Raw genomic sequence first — 18,309 nt, 5'->3', positions numbered from 1 at the left:
CTGAGTGTAGAAAGGAAAGCAAAAAAAAAAAATTGTACTTGTCTTTGAAGAGCTCACATCCTAATCGGGGAGAGAAATATGTGCAAATAGTTATGGGCTTACAAAATATAGACAGTGTAAATAAAAGGTAATCTCAGAGGAAAGAGGTGTGGGTTCCAGACGCGTGTCAAATACTTATAGAATCAAAAGATCACAGAATTTTATAATTATGGCTAAAGTGGCCATCTAGTCATACTCAAAAGGGACCCCTCTAGAAAAGTGATTGGTCAGTTTCTGCTTGACATTTAAAGAGATGGAAATCACCACCTTCTAAAGAAGTTTATTCCACTTTCAGAAAACTCTGATTATTAGGAAATTGGATGTTTTTTCTCCTGTTATCGAGCCCAAATGTTCCTTTTTGTAACTCCTGCCTTTATTAATTGGTATAAAGGAAAGGATAGTGAATTTTGACCCAGGGGACCTGGGTTCAAATCACCTTGGTCTCAGTTTCCTCATTTGTAAAATGGGGGGGGGGGTCCCAGTGCTTCTTAAATGGTGGGTCTCACCAAATCTGGCAACAGTAAAAGGTTTCTGAACATGCAACAATCAAAAATTAATTTAAAATTAAATTAAAAATTAAAAAATAATTTTTAAAAGTCCCTAAAATAAAAAAAAATCAAATGCATAATGAAGCTGAGATACTTCTGACAGCACACACCCATGTTGCATTGCATAATTTCACTGCAGCATTGATTCTGAACACACAGTATGTGCACTTTGCACAACACCGACAAACGATGCTGAAATGCAAAAAGATGTCTCCAGTGGGAAAAGTTTAAGAAGCCCTGGGCCAAATGACCCTTTTAGATCTCTAATCTTTTGCAGTTCTCAATTCTAGAATCTTTAGATGTGTGGGAGAAACTTATGCCCAAGAATAGAGAGGAAGATGTGTCAAGCTAGACGTGTGATCTTCTCTCCAGGCTTGGGAGCTCAGCAGGCCAGGTGTGGCTGGAAGCTGTGACTCACATGAAGGCTCTCAGAACCCATGCTAGAAACAATCATGCTGAAATATTCAAGAATCCACTCGATTATTTATGAGACATTTACTTTGAGTAAACACGGCCTTCATGAAGGCACAGAGCTGCCTCCAGGGGCCATGAAATATTGTTTGGCAGACTGGCGAAGGCTTTCAGTCATTTAAAGGGTTTTATCATCCTGCCTGGAGAGTCTCCCTGATGAGGGCCTACAATGATACACAAGTAGCCAGATGCCTTTAAAATGCAGCAGCTGAGTAGTTTTCTTCTCTCTGAAACCTCCCCTAGATGTAGGCAGACTAAGAACAGTGGGCATTTATATATTGTTTTGACGTCTGAAGAGTAGCTAGCATCCATCAATAGCTTGGTTGAATGGGAAGAACATTGACTCTAGAACTGGTTCAGTATAAAGTCAGGACCTGAGTTCAAATGCTGCCTCTGGTGTTTTTTACCTGGATGACGGTGGGCAAGTCACTAAAATTTTCTGAGTCCTGGTTCTCTCATCTCTACTATGAGAGAGTTCAAATAGATCAACAGTTTGGGGTTTGGGGATCTCTTTCCACTCCTAAAACTTATTGAGGACCCCTAAGAGCTTTGGGTTTTGTGGATTATATCTACTGATCTCACCAGATTAGAAATTAAAATTGCAAGTGTTTAAAATATTTATTAATTCATTTTAAAATAATGATGAATCCATTCCATGTTAACATAACATTTTAATGAAAATAATTGTATTTTCCAAAAAAAATTAGTGACAAGAGTGACATTCTTTTACTCTTCTTTTCAAATCTCTTTAATGTCTGGCTTAATAGAAGACAGCTAGATTCTCTTATGTGCCTCTGCATTCAGTCTTGCTGTGATTGCAAGAAATTGTGATATGTGGTTTTGATTGAAGTATATGAAAAAAAATCTGGCCTTTCACCAATTTGCAGTTAGAAAGGGGAGGAGTATTTTAATAGGAAAATAATATCTTAGAATTATTAGGAAGATAGTTTTGACATCAAATACCTCAAGAATCAGAGGACTGCACTTAGAGAACCACTGAACCAGATGGCCTCCTGTAAGCCTCACACCACCCCTGGGAGGGAAGGAATTACAGGGACCATTATAATTCCCCTTTTAGAAGGAAACAAGATGCAGAACAATGAGGGACTTTTACCCATGACCATACTGCTAGTAAGTGTTGGAAGTAAGATTCAAACCCAGGTCTCCCCCAGTAAATCAACTAATATTTATTAAGTGCCTACTGTGTGTTAAGTGGTGTAAATAACAAAGAAAGTCAAAAGTCAGTCCCTGCTGTCAAGGAGCTCACAGTTTAATTTGGAAACCAACATGCAAACCAGCAAATAAAAACAAGGTGTTTTATATATAGGGTGTCCCAAAAACCTTAACTTGGTCTTAAGCTATTAAAGCTTAAAATTAAAAAAAGACTTTTGGGATACCACATAGAGGGCAAATTGCAGATAATCGGCAGAGGGAAGGCACTTGCACTCTTGGGTACCAGAAATGGTTAGCTGAGACTTGAAGGAAACCAGGGAGGTGGGGATGAAGATGGAGAAAGTTCTAGGCATGGGAGATAGCCAGAAAATGTTCAGAGTTGGGGGAGATGGAGTCTCATGAGAGAGGAGCAGCAAAGAGGCCAGTGTCACTGCATCACAAATACTGTATATGGAGGGAGGAGAATGTCAAATGTAAGAAGTCTAGAAAGGTAGAAGGAAGCAGGTTAGAAAGGGCTTTAGATGCCAAATAGAGTTTACATTTGATCCTAAAGGCAATAGGAAGCCATTGATTTTTACTGACTAGGAGATGACATTGTCAGACTAGGGCTTTAGGAAAATCAATTTGACAGCTAAGTGGAAGAAAGACTGGAGTGGCAAGTGACATGAGGCAAAGAGACCAACAGGTAGTCTATTGCCATGGTGTAGGCATGAAGTGATGAGGGTCTACACCAGAATCATCTCTAGTCTGATCTGTTCCATTACTGACTATAAACCCTGGTTCTGATACATGTGAACCTTAGAATGTTCAAGCTGGAAGAAAACGTAGATTATCCAGTCCACTGTCACCATTTCACAAAAGAGGAAACGGAGGCTCTCAGAAAGGAAGAGGCTTGCCCAAGGGTGCACAACTTGTCAAAATCGTTGTCAAAACTACTGTGACTCCAGGATAAGTTTCAAGATGAGGATAAACAAAGAAAGCTCCATGAAGACAATCTCCTACACAGGAGTTTTCCTTCCTGACTCCATCCCTCAGCCTTAAAGTACTTGGACACCAAGGGTTTGAGTGGGAGTGCTGTCCCTGGTTCTGACCCATTGACTGTTCTCTACTCACTCTCAAATGACAGGATAGGCGCTACTCTAGACTGCCTTGGACAACTTGGGGCTCTACCCTCATGTCAGCCAGTCTATCTACCTGAGAAGCTGTGAGCAGTGGCCAAGAGACAAAGGTGAGAAACCACCCTAGCCTGTGGTCTACTAGGACTTCAAACCAGGATGCTGCCTTAGTTAAGAAAGCCTCCTCTCCAAAGGACATATGGAGCTAAGTCAACTCTTTCCTGGCTGTACCCCACACACAAACAGCTCTTCTCCCCTTTGAAATCCCATATGTCATCTCACCACCATTTCCCACTCAGTTCCACTGTGGCAAGAGTACTTTGGCTGAAGAATGATCCAGGCCTATAGAACTGGGGCCACCACCAACTCAAGGAAGCCAAGCCCCAGCACTGAACACAGGTACAGCAAACACACCCATCTGTCTATTGAATAAAGAGCTACAAAGTTCATAGCCAAGAATCACAAACTGTTGAAAATAGGATGAACCTTGGAGACCATAGAATGCATCATTTCTCCAACTCATTTAGCTACAAACTACTCATTTGAGCCTTGAAATTCATTGTCAGATACCCAAAAATAATATTCCAGTATGTGGAGGTAACCAGATCTGACATCCTGGAATAGTCCCTGAGAATAAAGGAGGGAGGGGTGTAAAGAAAACTTTAGGAAAAAAAATGGTTAAATGAAGTTTCTTTGTACCAAAAAAAAACAACTAATATTTGTAATATGTAATTTATATTTAAGGCATAAATTTCACATTTTAGCTCTCTGTGTCATATTTTAGAGAGGGAACTAGCACTTGCATTTCAATCTTCTCATGGAATCCGTAGGGTCATTGTGTCTGACCCCTGAGCTCTGTGGAACCCAGATTGGGAAGCTCTTGTCTTGTGAAGCCCCCCATTTGACTGTGGAGGAAAGCTGAGGTTCAGAGTGGTGCAGTGACTGGGTGTGGGACACACAACTGATCAGTTGCAGAATCGAGACTAGAAGCTGGCTTTCCAGACCCCTAATCCAGGGCATTTCCTACTACTGTATGCTATCTGGCAGAACTAAGGAGAATGGAGGTGGCCAGAAGCTGAGGGGCCCAGGCTCCTCAGGGAGCATCACCCAGAGATGCCTGAGCAGAAAGGCAGAGTCCCCGACCTCCAACTTGACTTCCCCCTTTCCCATTCCCTCCAGCTGGGTCCTTCAGATTGTGCCCCTAATTAATAGCCAGGGGAATGCCAGAGACCCAACAGGGAGGGAGTTAGAGCCAGCACAAGAGGCACCTGGGGGTGCCCCTTTTGCCCCTCAGCCAGAGGGCTCATCTCTAAACAAATGGAACCACTTCCCTAGGGTTGCCTTCTTGGGCTCTCCCCCGATCCTCCACATCCCTGGGGAGGTCAGGGAGCTCTCGGGGCCCAGAGGAGGCAGGTAACTCAGCCAAAGGCACCCAGTCAGAGCGGGCAGTGCTGAGGTTTGGGCTCCCCACACTCAGAAGCCTTCCTCATCAGCCAGGGAGAGGAGTACAGCCTTGGGAGTGTTCTCGAAGAGCGCGGCCCGGTTCTGTTGCTGGCCTTTCTTCACCCAGTGTCCATAGATTCGGAAGGCACAGGCATCGATGAGCTTCCTCAACGGCCGGAGCGCGTAGGGATCTCGGAGGACGATCTCTCGGGTCACCGGCTTCATGCGCCTGTACTGGTAGTAGACTCGGACGGAGGCGAGTACAGTCAAAGCGATCACCTGCAGAAGGAAGGAAGGAGAGAACGACGGGGACCCTGGGGGTAGCCCCCTCGCCCCTTCCTTGGGGGAACCTCCCTACCCCAGTGAAGCAATGGATTGGAGAGTTCAGAGGCCCTGAATTCTGATAAGCTCCTCAACTGCCATGTGACCACGGACAAGTACTTTAACCTCTCTGTGCCTCAGTTATTCGGCAAAACGAGTGGGCCAGCCTAAATGACCCTTAAGGTCCTTTCCAGCTGTAAATCTATGATCCCCTGAAAGGCAAAAATAGCACCAGATAGCCTCTCCCAAGAGCCACAAGGATCTGTATTCAAGGGTCTGCCTCTGACCCTCTGGCTGTATGACTCTGGACAAGTCACTTAATATCTCAGGCTGTCCAGGTCTCTCTCTAAGATAATAAAGTACTTGCCTGCACTGCTGGAGGAATTCCCCATGCCTGGAAAATTACAGGGTCCAATCCCTGTTACCCATCCACATTCCTATGTTGCTATAAGGTTTACAAAGTATTTTCCCACCAATAACCCAGTGAAGTAGAGAATATGAGTATTTTACGCCCATTTTCAATATGAGAAAACTACAAAACTGAGGTAAGAGAAGGTAAATTGCTTACTTATGGTCACACATTATAGTAAATGATAAAATTCTCAAGAATCAGAAAGGATCTCAAAAACTACTTGGTCCGGCCTGAATCTGAGTGAGTCTCCCTTCTCCATTATCTGGCCCCCTTTTTCAGTAGAACAAGTAGCCGATTGAACCCCTTTGGATTTGGGAAGGTGGGGGGGGGGGTTCCTAGTATGTCAGGTTTACCCCCTTCCAACCTGACTTAGATACAAGGGAATCCTCACCCACAGCAGACCCTCAAGGCATGATCATTATCTGATGGGACAAAGAGGGCCTGTCAGCTGGTTTCTGGGGTCCCCTCTGAGGCCAGAAAGACTCGGGTTAAACTGAGATGTGAGATGGTGGAGGCCCAGAATGGACGAATGAGTGAGAGCAAGGATGATTGAGGGAGTGGGAGCCAAAAGACCTCTACCTTGAACTTGCCCCTGGGGCTGAAGTGGCGGACTTCCTCGACCACATATTGCTGGAAAAAGGGGTGAGCCAGGGCTTCCTCAGCTGTGTACCGTTTCTGTGGGCTCAGGACCAGGAGTTGGGAGATCTGGGAAGAACCAGAGGGTGCCCTCAGCAGCACTGCAGGGGCTCTCTGGCCACCCTCTTGTCCCAGGCCACAATACAATGGCTGTACTATAGAGGGAATTTAGCATTGGGACAACAGAGGACCCTACTGACTCTTTGCCTCCTCTATTCCCAGTTCTCTATCTCAGGGTACAATCCTACCCATCCATGGTTTCATTGTCAGGGACTCCTGAGACCCCAGGCCTAGCCAGAATAGAACGATCCCTTCATTCCTCCCTTCCTTCCTTCCTTCCTTCCTTCTTTCTTTCTTTCCTTTTTCCACTCATTCATTCCATGAACATTAAGTGCCAACCATCCACAAAGCACTATTCTAGGATAATAAAGACAAAAACCAAAAACAGCCTCTGCCCTCATGCAGCACAGATTCGGCTGCGGTGATACAATGTACATACAGATAAGTCAGTGTAAAACATATAGGAAGCAGTGACATCTGGTACAGTGGGAAGAATGCAGCTTTTTGAGCCACAGGGCCAAGTTTCGAATCCTGTTGCTGTCACCTGTGTTACCATCTGTCCGTCGATTCATTCATCCATCCATCTGTCTGTCCATCCAAAGAATTCAAGATTCTTTGGAAGATGTAACAGATAGTCCTTCTCTGACAACCCTTTGAAAATCATGCCACTGTCTAAGCCTCATTGTCCTCATCTGTAAAATGTAGGGGTGGCACTAGATGGTTTCTAAGGTTCCTTTGATGTCTCAATCCATGATTCTGTAAAACTAATTATGGGGTGATTTAGGAGAGGAGAGCACTATCCCTGGGAAGGTCATAGAAAGGCCCTCTCTAGACCAGAGGGATGAAGCATGTGTAAGGGCCCCAGCAACACTGAGTGAAGGTCCACTCAGACCAAAATAGGATTGGGAAATGCTTATCAAAATACGTAAAATAGAATCAGACATAGATAATGTGAAGTTGGGGTTTTTTAAAGTCAATATGTAGGTGTGGGAGTCATGTCTAGTTGAGGTTGACAGCAGGAAGCTGGGAATTCCAAGAGGGAGGAGGGTAGAAGGCTCCAAAAAAAGGTGCAGAGGTGAGAGATGGGGTGGGGGAGTGGGAGGGCTTGATGCATCCATCTGTGGGGAATAGCCAGTGATCTAGACAAGAGAGCTTGAGGAAAAATGCTAATTTGGTCTAGAAAGAGAAGTTGAAGAAAAACACAGACAGGCAAGAGATAGACATACAGATACAGATAGTTCTACAAGAGAAATATATATATGGGGGGGTGGGAGGGTAGGCGTATACATAGATACTTAGAGAAATAGATAGGTAGATATAGACAGCTTTAAATGACAGAAGAGATTTACAGAGTGTCAGAGTCAGATGGGCCCTTAGAGATTATCTAGTCCATCCCCTCATTTGACAGAGGAGGATGCTGAGGCACAGGAATGACTAGCCCAAGGTCACACATCTAAGTAACCATACCACTAGGACTAGAACCCACATTTCCTGACTTCCCGTCCAATATTCCTTCCACGGCCCCACACTACCTCCCTTGCCTCATCTCCCCTCCCCAGCTCCAACCTAGAAGGGAGAGTCTAGCACTCACAAGGTCCTTTACGGTGTCTGATCGATCATCCCACTCTGGGGAGCCAAACTGGTAGTTGCCACTCATGATCATTCTCAACATCAGCATCTGCTTGCGGTGCCAGAAGGGGGGTGAGCCAGCCAGGAGGGTGTACATAATTACACCCGTGCTCCACCTGGGAAGAGAAGGGAGGGCCAGAGATCATGCAGGGAGACCTCCAGACACCAACACTCAGGGTATAGCTCAATGTTTCTTTTAAAATGTATAAAATGTATTTTACTTACATTTGTTTCACTTCCCAGTCACAGACATGCACACAGACATGCAGATGGCACACACATGCACTGACACCAGCACCACTACTAACACTAAAAGATCCTCCCTTGTAATATAGAAGTAAAGTTAAACAAACCAAGAGGACATATTGGCCATGTCTGGCAGTTTACGCTTCACTCTATACCTGTAGCCCCCCACTCCTCTAATAAGAGGAGGGAGGCATGTTTCATCGTCAATTCTGTGAAGTCAAGACCGGTCATTGCTCCTTGCATTGACTTGAATTCTGCATTCTTTTCATCTCTTCATTACTGTTCTTAATTTTTTCCCTGAATCTCTGCTCCTTCCAATCCCCCAAACCTCACAAATTAATCACTGTCCTTTTCTACCCCCTGATTGGTGACCACTCTTCACTACTGACCCCTCCCCTTTTCCCAGCCTTCAACTCACATGTCCACTTCCTTCCCATAACCAGGGTGGCTATCATTCATGGAGCACTCCAGGATTTCAGGGGCCAGGTAGCTGGGAGTCCCACATACCTCTGGCAGGAATATAAAGAGAAGGGGGACATTAAGGAAGAGGCTCAGACTGGGAGAGAGAGGAAAGGAGAAGGGCAGAGAGAAGGAGGAGGAGAAAGGGGAGAAGAGAAGAGGAGGAAGAGAAGGAAGAGAAAAATCTACAGAAATGGTGCAGTTGGAGCGAGAGGCCGCCAAGACCCAGTCATCAGTCAGCTCTCCAGGAGAGAAGAGCATGGAGGACACGAAGGACAAGTCAGGTGGCCATGAGGCAGGAAACAAGCTGGAGATTAGGAGAAGGTCCTGGCTGCCCCACCTCGAAGCTTCTCTCCAGGGTCCAGCTGGCAGGAGAATCCAAAGTCCGTGAGTTTGATATTCATATCATCATCTAGGAGGATGTTTTCTGGCTTCAGGTCTCGGTGCACAATGCCCAGCTGGTGCAGGTAACAGATCACCTCCAGCAGGGCCCTCATGATCTTCCTGGTGGGAAGGGGGAGGGGAGGAAGAAGGAAAGGTGAGGGGAGGAGAGCAGCTCTTCAGACACCCTGCACCCTGAGCTTCAACTAGTCCTCTGCATTGAGGTTGGTCCATGAGCTTCTGAACCAGGACCCAAGCGTCTGGCAGCCTCCCAAGAAGGGCTGTAGCTCTTAGAACCATCCCGTAAGGAAGAACCAAGACTCCACACTCTCTCTTCCAGGCATGCATCTTGTACAGAGAGACAGATCCTAACCTTGCCCAGCATATTCCCCTAAATCAGTGACCCTTGTACCTAGAGTGTGGGAGACCATCTGGCCATTACCACTACCACCACCACCCAAACCATGTAGCTCATCTGATCAGAATCCCAGTCCTGATTCCCTTCTACTTCGACACCCCAAGAAAAGACAGAGGGACTCTTGTTGCAGCCAAAGAGGAGAGGAGCAGTTATCGGAGGCATCACACAGTCATATGACTTGGGATTTGGAAACCTCAGAAAGCACTGAATCACTCATAGAAATCTTATGATGATAATAATGCCTCCCAGGGCAGGGAATGGAGGTAAAAAGTATCTAGTGACCAACTCTCCTCACCTGGTTTCTTTCTCACTCAAGGTGACCTTCTCAGTGAGGTAGTCAAAGAGCTCGCCTTTCTTCATCCTACAGACAGGTGTTGGAGGGAGGGGAGAAGAGGGACTGGATTAATGCACAAGACACTCCTACCCCATTTCTGCCCGATCCCACTCAAGGCTCTCCCTTGTGTCCCTCTATCTCCATAGCAACCAATTAGCATAAAGTCCCAGGAAAAAAGGGAGAAGCTGTTATTCAACATGGGTGCAAGGCTCAGGCTTTGGAAAAAGGGAAAAGAAGAAGCCTTTCTCCATCCCCCTTAATGCTAACACTTTCCCCCAGAGAGTATCTGCAATTAGTCCTGAATATACGTTGTTTGTACTTAACTGTTTTTAAGTTTTATTTCCCATTAGAAGGTGAACTCTTTGAGGACAGGGAATTTTTGTTTGTTTGTTTGTTTTAATCCCAGGTGCCTAAAGCATAATAAGTGCCTACAAGATGTTTTTTGACTGACTGACTGACTGACTGACTTTACTGAGGGAGAAAGGTTGAAGCGGCAGGAAACATAAAAGAGAGGGAAGAAATGAGAGGGAAGGACAGTGAGATGGGAAAAACCCAGGAAGACTTTGGGCCACAGAATCTCAGAATTTGGAGGGAAGCCTAGAGACCATGATTGTAGTGTGATGGCAGAGGCTGATGGGCAACAGTGTGCCTCAGTTTACATTTATCTCACCGGTGGCCTGGTTTAATCTGTGTGGGGGTCAAGGGGGACAAGATGCTCAGAGTTGAGAACTTGGAGCGTGTGAGCCAGACTCCTGCCCTGGGGGCTCCTTTTCAGGAAGGTGCTAGGCATCAGCACCTTCTCAGACAACAAGGAAGGGCTTTGGGGTTTGATGCCACATTTAATTTTTTTCTTTTCCTTACCCTTATCCTGTCCTCCCACTCCAACCCTGGTCATGTCTGGGTGGGGCTTATAAAAATAGCCATTTCAACAACTCTTGCTGAAGGTCAGAGATATTCCAACTGCCATTTCCTCCCCCTTTCCTTCTTCCCTTGCTGCCTACTCAGCAGCTGTGATGCTAAGGACAGCTGCAGCTAATCCTAGCCAGAGAAACCCAGGAGTTTCTCCCTGGATTAAAAAAAAATGCACAAGTGAACATGCCCGCCTCATTTTCTCTGGGTTATTATCTCCATCACCACCATCCTCAGTCATGCGGCTCCTCTGGTTATAATCTCAGCCCTAATTCCCTTCTTCTTATCCCACCTTTAGCACCCCAAGAAAGGGACAGGGACTCTTGTTGCAACAAAGGAGGAGATGGTCAGTTATCAAAAAGTCAGGGTCAGGGATCTGGGAAGTTGGAAATCTCAGAAAGTATTGGGACCCTCATAGAATTGATAATACTATTAACAATAAAGCTTATAATCACAAATTTCATTATACCTTAAATTTTTCCAAGTGCCTTGATGCTTTGAGTGGTTAGAGTGCTTAGAGTGTTAATTATCTTGCTTGAAGTCAACAATACAACTATTACAGTTCCCATTTTACAGAAAAGGAAACTGAAGTAAGACATAGTGACTTGCTGCTAATGGGACAAGCCACAACCCTGAGAGGTAGATATAAAGATATCAATATCCCTATTTTACAGATGGGGGAAATGAGACCCAGAGATCAGTGACTTGCCCAAGTACCTGCTACTTGGTCAGGGTCACGTAGACATAAGAGGCAAATGCTGAAGATGATTGATTGGGGGAGAGGCATTTTACGGATACGACCCAAGAATTATAAAGACATGCCTTGCTTTGTGCTGCCTCCTGGGAAAGGGCTGGGACTCTTATGGTGAATTTTTTTTTGCAAAATTTAGATGTAAATCATAACTTAGTGTTTCTGGAAATACATGTTTTCCCATACTGGGTTTTCCTAAATCAAGACAAACCTGTACTAGTCTCTTTGAAGAAGAATTTCCAGATGGTGAAGAATCACCAGTATGATGGGAGGAACTGAGAAGTCCCCCTTTCCTGGAAATCTTCTGTTCACATGCTCAAAGAAGCCTTGATTTAGAGCTAAAGTAGACCAAATAGCATCTAGTCCTTTGTTTTACAGCTGAGAAAAGTGAGATGGAGTGAGCCCACGGATCACATAGTTTGGTGAGTCTTCAGACATCTGGACCAGAGACCATTCTACTCCATGAGATTGGTCTTGTCTGTCTGAACTATGCTGTTCAGAAGCTTCAGTGCATAACTGCCCTTCTCTCAGCCTCAGTTTCCTGCACTGTAAAATGAGAAGCTTGGACTAGATGATCTCTATCATCCTCTGATCTCTAAGGTACTTTCCAGCTCTGAATCTTGGGAGGCTAAAAATGGATGAGATGTCCCTGGGTGAGCCACAATTAGAGTTCCTATTTTTATAGTGTTAGAGTGTTAATTTTCTTGTTGTAAAGTCAACAGTACCACTATTATCATTCCCATTTTACAGAAGAGGAAACTGGGTTTCTAGAGACAGAATGACTTACTGCTAAGGGGACAAGCCAGGATGAGAAGATGTATTTTGAGAGCCCATACTCAAGGTTCATCTACCTGCATCATGGCATAGAACTGGAAGGGTCTTGGAGACTGGATTCCTCCAGTAAAAATCAGGAATGACTAACTCTGAGACCCCACCCCCACCCCTGCCTGGGAGAATGGCTGGCTATGGGGGCTAGGTACTCACAGGTCAAACACCAGGAAGAAGAAAGTGTTGGTTTCATAAGTGTCCTTCAGCTGGACTGTAATGGAAATGACCAGCTAACTTCAGACTGTGGAGAAGATGTTTGGGGGAAGGATGCAAGGAGGGGGACTGGAGTGAGGGCCCTGGAAAGGTCAGTTATGGAAGGGTGGTAGTAAAGGGAGCTTTAGTGCAGGATCTGACTAGACTTGAATTGGGAGGTGAGAGGGGGTTGCAGGCAAAGGTACCCATAGCTGTCCCTTTGTGCTTTCCAAACAGCTGGCCAACAGCTTTGCCTAACTTCATCCTTCCACCTGCTTCCACACTCCCCAGCCCTGCCTATGTGCTTGAAAAATAGGGAAGAGGGTTTGGGGAAAACTGGGAAGGATGAGTCTTCATGCCTGACTGAGAGAGAAGGCTAAGATGGGAGAAGGCTAGGTTAACCCTTCTCTCCTAGGTGAGTGTTCCTTATTTAGGGTTCTCAGATCTCAGAAAGATAACTTGGATGGGTCTATCCAGGAAATGAAAAGTGGGGAAATGATACAATTACCTGGATATTTCAGGCAAAAATTAAAAGGTATTTCACATTGTCCCAATTCTCTCTCTTGGGGGCACAGCTCTAGACTATCTCTGGTCCCCCTTTCATGTCACCCATCCCACCTCCTCATCCCCCAGCACCCCAGCTCTTGCCCCACCCCACCCCCAAACTCTCCCTCTCCCTGGTTAGAGGATGTTAGCTGAGGGAGGGGGGACTCACTGACGTTAGGGTGCCCGGAGACCTTGCGCAAGATGTCAATCTCCTTGAGCGTGGCATCCCGCAGCTCCCGAATTTCTTCAGGGCTTAGGCTGCCAGCAGTGATATCAATAATCTTCACCGCATATTCCTTGCTGGTTGGCTTGTGGATACAGCGTCTCACCACGCTACTCACGCCCCTGGGGAAAGAGGCTTATTTGGGGAGGGGGCGGGCATCTCCAACAATTTTAAGGACTGTGTCAGATCCCACCAAAGGGAGAAGATACTTAACAGGTGAGAAAAGAGAACTCCAGAGAGGGTCAATCTTTCATCCAAGGGCCCACAGCAGAGTTGGGACTAGAATCATGTCTAGAACTGAAAGGAACCTCACTACTAGCTAGTCCCACCCTCTCATTTTAAAGAGGAGGAAACTGCATCTTAGGGAGGTAAAAATACTTGCCCAGGGTCACACAGGTAGGAAGCATCAGAGGGAGGTTTTGACTCCAGGTTCTTTGACTCCAAAGTTACGGTTCTTCTTAAGATACCATGAATCTAGGTCTCCTAATTTGCAATTCAAGTCTCTCCATTAAGCTATGTTTTGGGACCAGAAACCAACCCCTTTTCCCTATCTAAGATTGGGTTCAAGTGGGCAGAGACAGAGTAACCCTAACTTTTGAAGGGATGGGAATATCTGGACTGGCTGTTATCCACTTTGCTTGTCCTGGTACATGAGGTTCAGATCCCCAGTTTGAAAGGTTCCAAAGAGGGAAAAGGAAAAGGTGAATGGATTCAGAGAGACATAACCCATGGAAAGACCCAAGGTCTTGAGGAAATTTAGGGTAGGGGATCTTACCTGCCCAGGATCTCCTTGGGTTCATACTTCTCATAGAACACCTGGGCAGCATTTGAGTCTGGCAGCCCTTCATCCCTGGTCATGGTCTATTCTTCAAAAGTTGGTGCCAATTGTGCTTACTGGAGAAGGAAGAGATTAAGGCTTTGGGGGAAAGGACCATAGATGGAGGGTTCCCATAGGCAAAGTTGTGAAGTTAGCCAAGTCTGACTCTGGTGCCCTCTCACCTCCCCTTTCAGTCCTGGGTAGCTGGCACCACCCCACCCCCACCATTTCAAGAAAGAACCATCATATTTTTTCCCTCTTCTTCCATTCCAGTTGGCTGTCCCCTTGGGAAGGAATTGACAATTCACACCAAGGCAAGAGTTCTTCACCTTTTATGGGTGTCTTGGCCCCTTTTAGCAGTCTAGTGAAGCTTATGCACCCCTTCTCTGAACAATGTTTTAAAACACGCAAAATAGGATGCATCAAATTACAAAGGAAGCCAATTATATCAAGTTATCAAAATACTTATTTTTTCAAAGTATGCAAGACCAAAGGTTAAGAACTCCTAGCACTAAAGTGTTAAAGCCCCTTAATGGATTAATGCGTTATCCTTCCCAATGGTATTTAAATTTTAACAGGGGCAATCCATTCATCAACAAGCTTTTATTAAGTGTTTGCTGTGTGCCAGGTGCTGAGTATGCTAAGACAAAACCAGAAAGGATCCCTGCCCTCAGGGAACTTCCATTCCACTGTGGAAAAAAGACATTGCTGTGTAAGTCAATTCAAAATATATGCAAATACAAAGTGTGGTGTGTGGTCTAAGGTTCACAGAGCTCACAGGTACCTGGATCCATCTTAACCCCAAAAGGATCAGTTTCCCTCTTTGCATTATTGCCCAGGCTGAAGGACTCCAAGAAAGTCTATAGCCTAGGTCTAGGTTTCTCTAAATGTGAGCAACAGGGTCCCAAATACCTGAACAGACATATCATATAGGGGGCAACCTTTATTTCACCCCTACACAAAATACTAAGATGCCAGTCCCAGGACTTCACAGACAGACATGGAAATACATAGAATTCTCAAATAACCCCTTAGACTCCCGTTGCCCACTATCACCCTTTGGATGAACTGCTAAAGAAGTAAGCCCTGCCTTGTCCTAGCAACTCAAGGCAATGGCTGGGACAGTGCCTTGACCTCCCTAAAAAGCAATCCCTTCCACTCCCAGAGGGCCTTAACTACTAGGAAGCTAGAACATTCCTCTTCTCTACTTCCACTCCCTGATCTTGGTTCTGCTATCTGGGGTCAAGCAGGACAAGACCAGTTCCTTTTCCAAGTGAGATCCCTTTAAGACCCTCAAGACAGAACATGCACCTTCCCTCCCTCCTCCCCCAGTCTTCTCCTCTACAGGCTAAACATTCACTCAGATTTGAACTAATCCTCATACTGCATAACCCTAAATCTCTTGACTATCTCAGCTGCTCCTATGTGGATATTCTCCAGCTTATCAATATCCTCCCTAAAATATGGTACCCCATACTCAAAATTCTATAGACTTTTCTATAGAACTATATAGTCAGCCTAACTGCTAAGGACCAGCCTAACTCAGTTCAAAGATACTAGTCCCCACATTGGCCAAAGAGTTTTGTTGTTTAATCATTTCAGTCATGGCCAACCCTTTGTGACCCCATTCAGGGTTTTCTTGGCAGAGATACTGGAGTGGTTTGCCATTTCCTTCTCCAGTTCATTTTGGGGATGAAGAAAGTGAAGCAAACAGGGTCAAGTGACTTGCCCAGGGTCACACAGCTAATAAGTGTCTTCATGAAGAGGAATCTGCCTGACTCCAGGCTTAGTGCTCTATCCACTGTGCCACTAGGCGGCTAAATGAATATTAAAGCCAAAAGCTCTATTTTGATGGCAGAATGACTGACACTGAGGAAATAATGAATCCAAGAAATACTGATGTGTTATGCTTTAGGCAAAAGTAACTGATCAGCCTTGGAGGGCAGCTAGGTGAAAGATGGTTTCAGATCAAAAACCATTTTGGGCATCTTCAGCTCTTCTTCTAAGCGTGGTTCCAGGGTCTGCTGCTGCAGCCGCATCCCAGAGACAGAATCAATGGAGGTGGCTGTTTGGGGCACCTAGTGACCAAGGCAACATATGCCTCAGACAGGGTAGACATTGTGGCCATCAGTTATAACTTCACTGATCTCAGTTGCATGGTTTAAAATGATCCCACCCATGATGAGTCAAGGGTAACCACCAAGGCTGAAAATAGAAAGCTGGTAATGACTGTGAGGTGACTGCTCTCTTCCAGGAGTGTGAGCCCACCAATGTTAAACAGAGAGCTGGTGGTACCAGGAATGGGATAGACTCCACTGGTGCCTCTACCACCTTGGAAAAGTCTGGGGTTCACTTGAAAGACAGCTAACCATGTCACAATCTCTGTCCCTGCTTCAAATTCCCCTATGTGCCTGGAGTGGACCATAATTCCCGTAGGATGATCAGTGGTCCCTTCTGCCCTACCAGTTGCTTGGCCCCACCAATCCAAGGTCACTCATGACAGCTTTGACATTGTAAGGGGGACTCATAACTACAGAACATGTTTTATTGCTAAGTAGGAAACAAGTCATGGAGTGATGGGTATGCTGTTGACCAGAGTATCACCCCTGCTTCCACTGGTGTTACTAAGCCTACAGGAAAGGGCAATGCCCACGAGAGTGCTCCTCCATGTCCTTAGCCCCAGTGTATCTGACCTGCTGCCCAGAGAAATCTGCCAAATATGATGAAACCAAGAAACGATGAAGGGGCCCTTGAGTAATATTGGGTTACACAGGCTTTGGCATTGCTGTTGTCCTAATGACCATTTTGTCCCTGGTGGGACAATGTGTAAAGTTCTAACAGCAGTGTCATGGGCCTCGTGGACCCCATGGCTGCCAAGGAGAAAGCAGAAAGCCACGGACATCTTCATCTCCTGCCAAAACAGGTGTTTCACTGTACGGGAGGCACCATCCCAAATTATAGACACAGGTAACAGATATAGATGGGAATAAGAAATGGATGGAGATACAGTGATATTGATATAAATATAGGCATAGATTATAGACATGGGTACCAGTCATAGAGACAGACATGGATATAGCTATCGGTGTGTGTGTGTGTGTGTGTGTGTGTGTGTGTGTGTGTGTGTGTGTACAGGATATCTCAAAAGTCTTAGTGCAGTTTTTAGCTTCATAAACTTTAACAGCTTCAAAATGCACTGAGACTTTGGGACATTCTATAGATGGGGTCATAGGTCTGGAGAAGGAAAGGACCTGAAGTCACCTGTCTGACCCTGTCATTTTAGACATGAGGTGCTGAGACCAGGACAGGTAAAGAGGACGAGGGTAGAATAGATATCGAATGCAGGTGTAGTCTCTCCGAGCTCAGAGCTCCAAGTCTGACTGTCTCCTACAAGACGCTCCCATCACGATACTACCGTCTTATTGATCCATGGGCAGCTAGGTGGTGCAGTAGATAGAGGGCTGGGCTCAGAGCCCAGATTAGAGGTCAAATTCAGAAACATACTAGCTGTGTGAACCTGGACAAAGCACTTCACACTGTTTACCTCAGTTTCCTCATCTGTAAAATGATCCGGAGAAGGAAATGGCCAAACCACTCCAGTATCTCTGCCAAGAAAACCCCAAACGGGGTCAAAAAGCATCAGATATGAATGAAAACAACTGAACAAGAAGTGAGGATGTAGCCCCCCTGTACAGATAACTCAAGGAAGAGGAACAGAATGAGCTAAGGGCCCAGGAGAGTCACAGAGTCCTCTGCATGGGAGTGCCTGTGTGTGTGAGTGTGTGCATGGGGATGACAGGGGAGGAGGGCTCACATCCAACTGGGGAAGGGGCTGAGTCGGGTTCATGGCCTTGAGTTGAGCAGGGCAGCAAGGCTAGGACTCCCCTACCAGCCCCTCATTCAGCCTTCTCCTAGACATAATGAAAGGGTCAGACTGGATGCCTTTCCAAGGACTCCCCCCCCCCCCGCCAGCTAAATCAACAATCCCAGGAACTGAGTGGGGGGGGCTGCAGAGGGAAGATCTGGAAAGGCTCCTGGAGGTCTCCAAGATGGCCCCTCGAGGGTGTCTGTGTGGGATGTCCCATAGGCAGAGGGAGGGCACAGGCAGGAATGGAGGGGAGGGGAGGGCATCCTCAGTTTAGGGAATGGCTCTCAGGTTCTCAGTAAATGTTTGCTGATTGGTGGCTGGTGGCCTTATGGCCTCTGACCCAATGTCCCTGGCAGCTTGGGTCTCAGGCAGGTGACCTTTTTGTCAAGTTAATGAAGTGACCAGACTTGGGTCTCAGAAAAGTGACTTCTCCCTTCCTGCCCTGCCCCCTTAACCCCCACAAACTAAAGCTCATGCCCTGCATCTACCC

The 18,309-nt window shown here is 46.0% G+C and overlaps 1 protein-coding gene across 4 annotated transcripts in view; it reads right to left on the bottom strand.

Annotated features, from left to right (window-relative positions):
- Nucleotides 1–1,709: 1,709 nt before the first annotated feature.
- Nucleotides 1,710–18,309, bottom strand: part of PHKG1 (phosphorylase kinase catalytic subunit gamma 1) — a 79,155-nt gene continuing 62,555 nt past the window's right edge. For all 4 annotated transcript variants that reach the window (XM_069089533.1, XM_069089535.1, XM_069089534.1 and 1 more), the window contains 9 exons: nt 13,910–14,028; nt 13,081–13,256; nt 12,330–12,384; nt 9,647–9,712; nt 8,893–9,056; nt 8,512–8,602; nt 7,810–7,963; nt 6,102–6,227; nt 1,710–5,068 (listed from right to left, as the gene is read on the bottom strand). In XM_069089533.1, coding sequence (XP_068945634.1) covers nt 4,820–5,068; nt 6,102–6,227; nt 7,810–7,963; nt 8,512–8,602; nt 8,893–9,056; nt 9,647–9,712; nt 12,330–12,384; nt 13,081–13,256; nt 13,910–13,992 — 1,164 coding nt within the window. In that variant the 5' untranslated portion in view covers nt 13,993–14,028 and the 3' untranslated portion in view covers nt 1,710–4,819. The remainder of the gene's footprint in view (nt 5,069–6,101; nt 6,228–7,809; nt 7,964–8,511; nt 8,603–8,892; nt 9,057–9,646; nt 9,713–12,329; nt 12,385–13,080; nt 13,257–13,909; nt 14,029–18,309) is intronic.

The sequence above is a fragment of the Petaurus breviceps genome, unplaced genomic scaffold (genome assembly GCF_028583685.1).
Source record: "Petaurus breviceps papuanus isolate PSGF00001 unplaced genomic scaffold, PetGlider_PUasm1.0 186, whole genome shotgun sequence".
Taxonomy (NCBI): Eukaryota; Metazoa; Chordata; class Mammalia; order Diprotodontia; family Petauridae; genus Petaurus; species Petaurus breviceps.
This window is presented reverse-complemented; position numbering and strand designations above follow the sequence as displayed.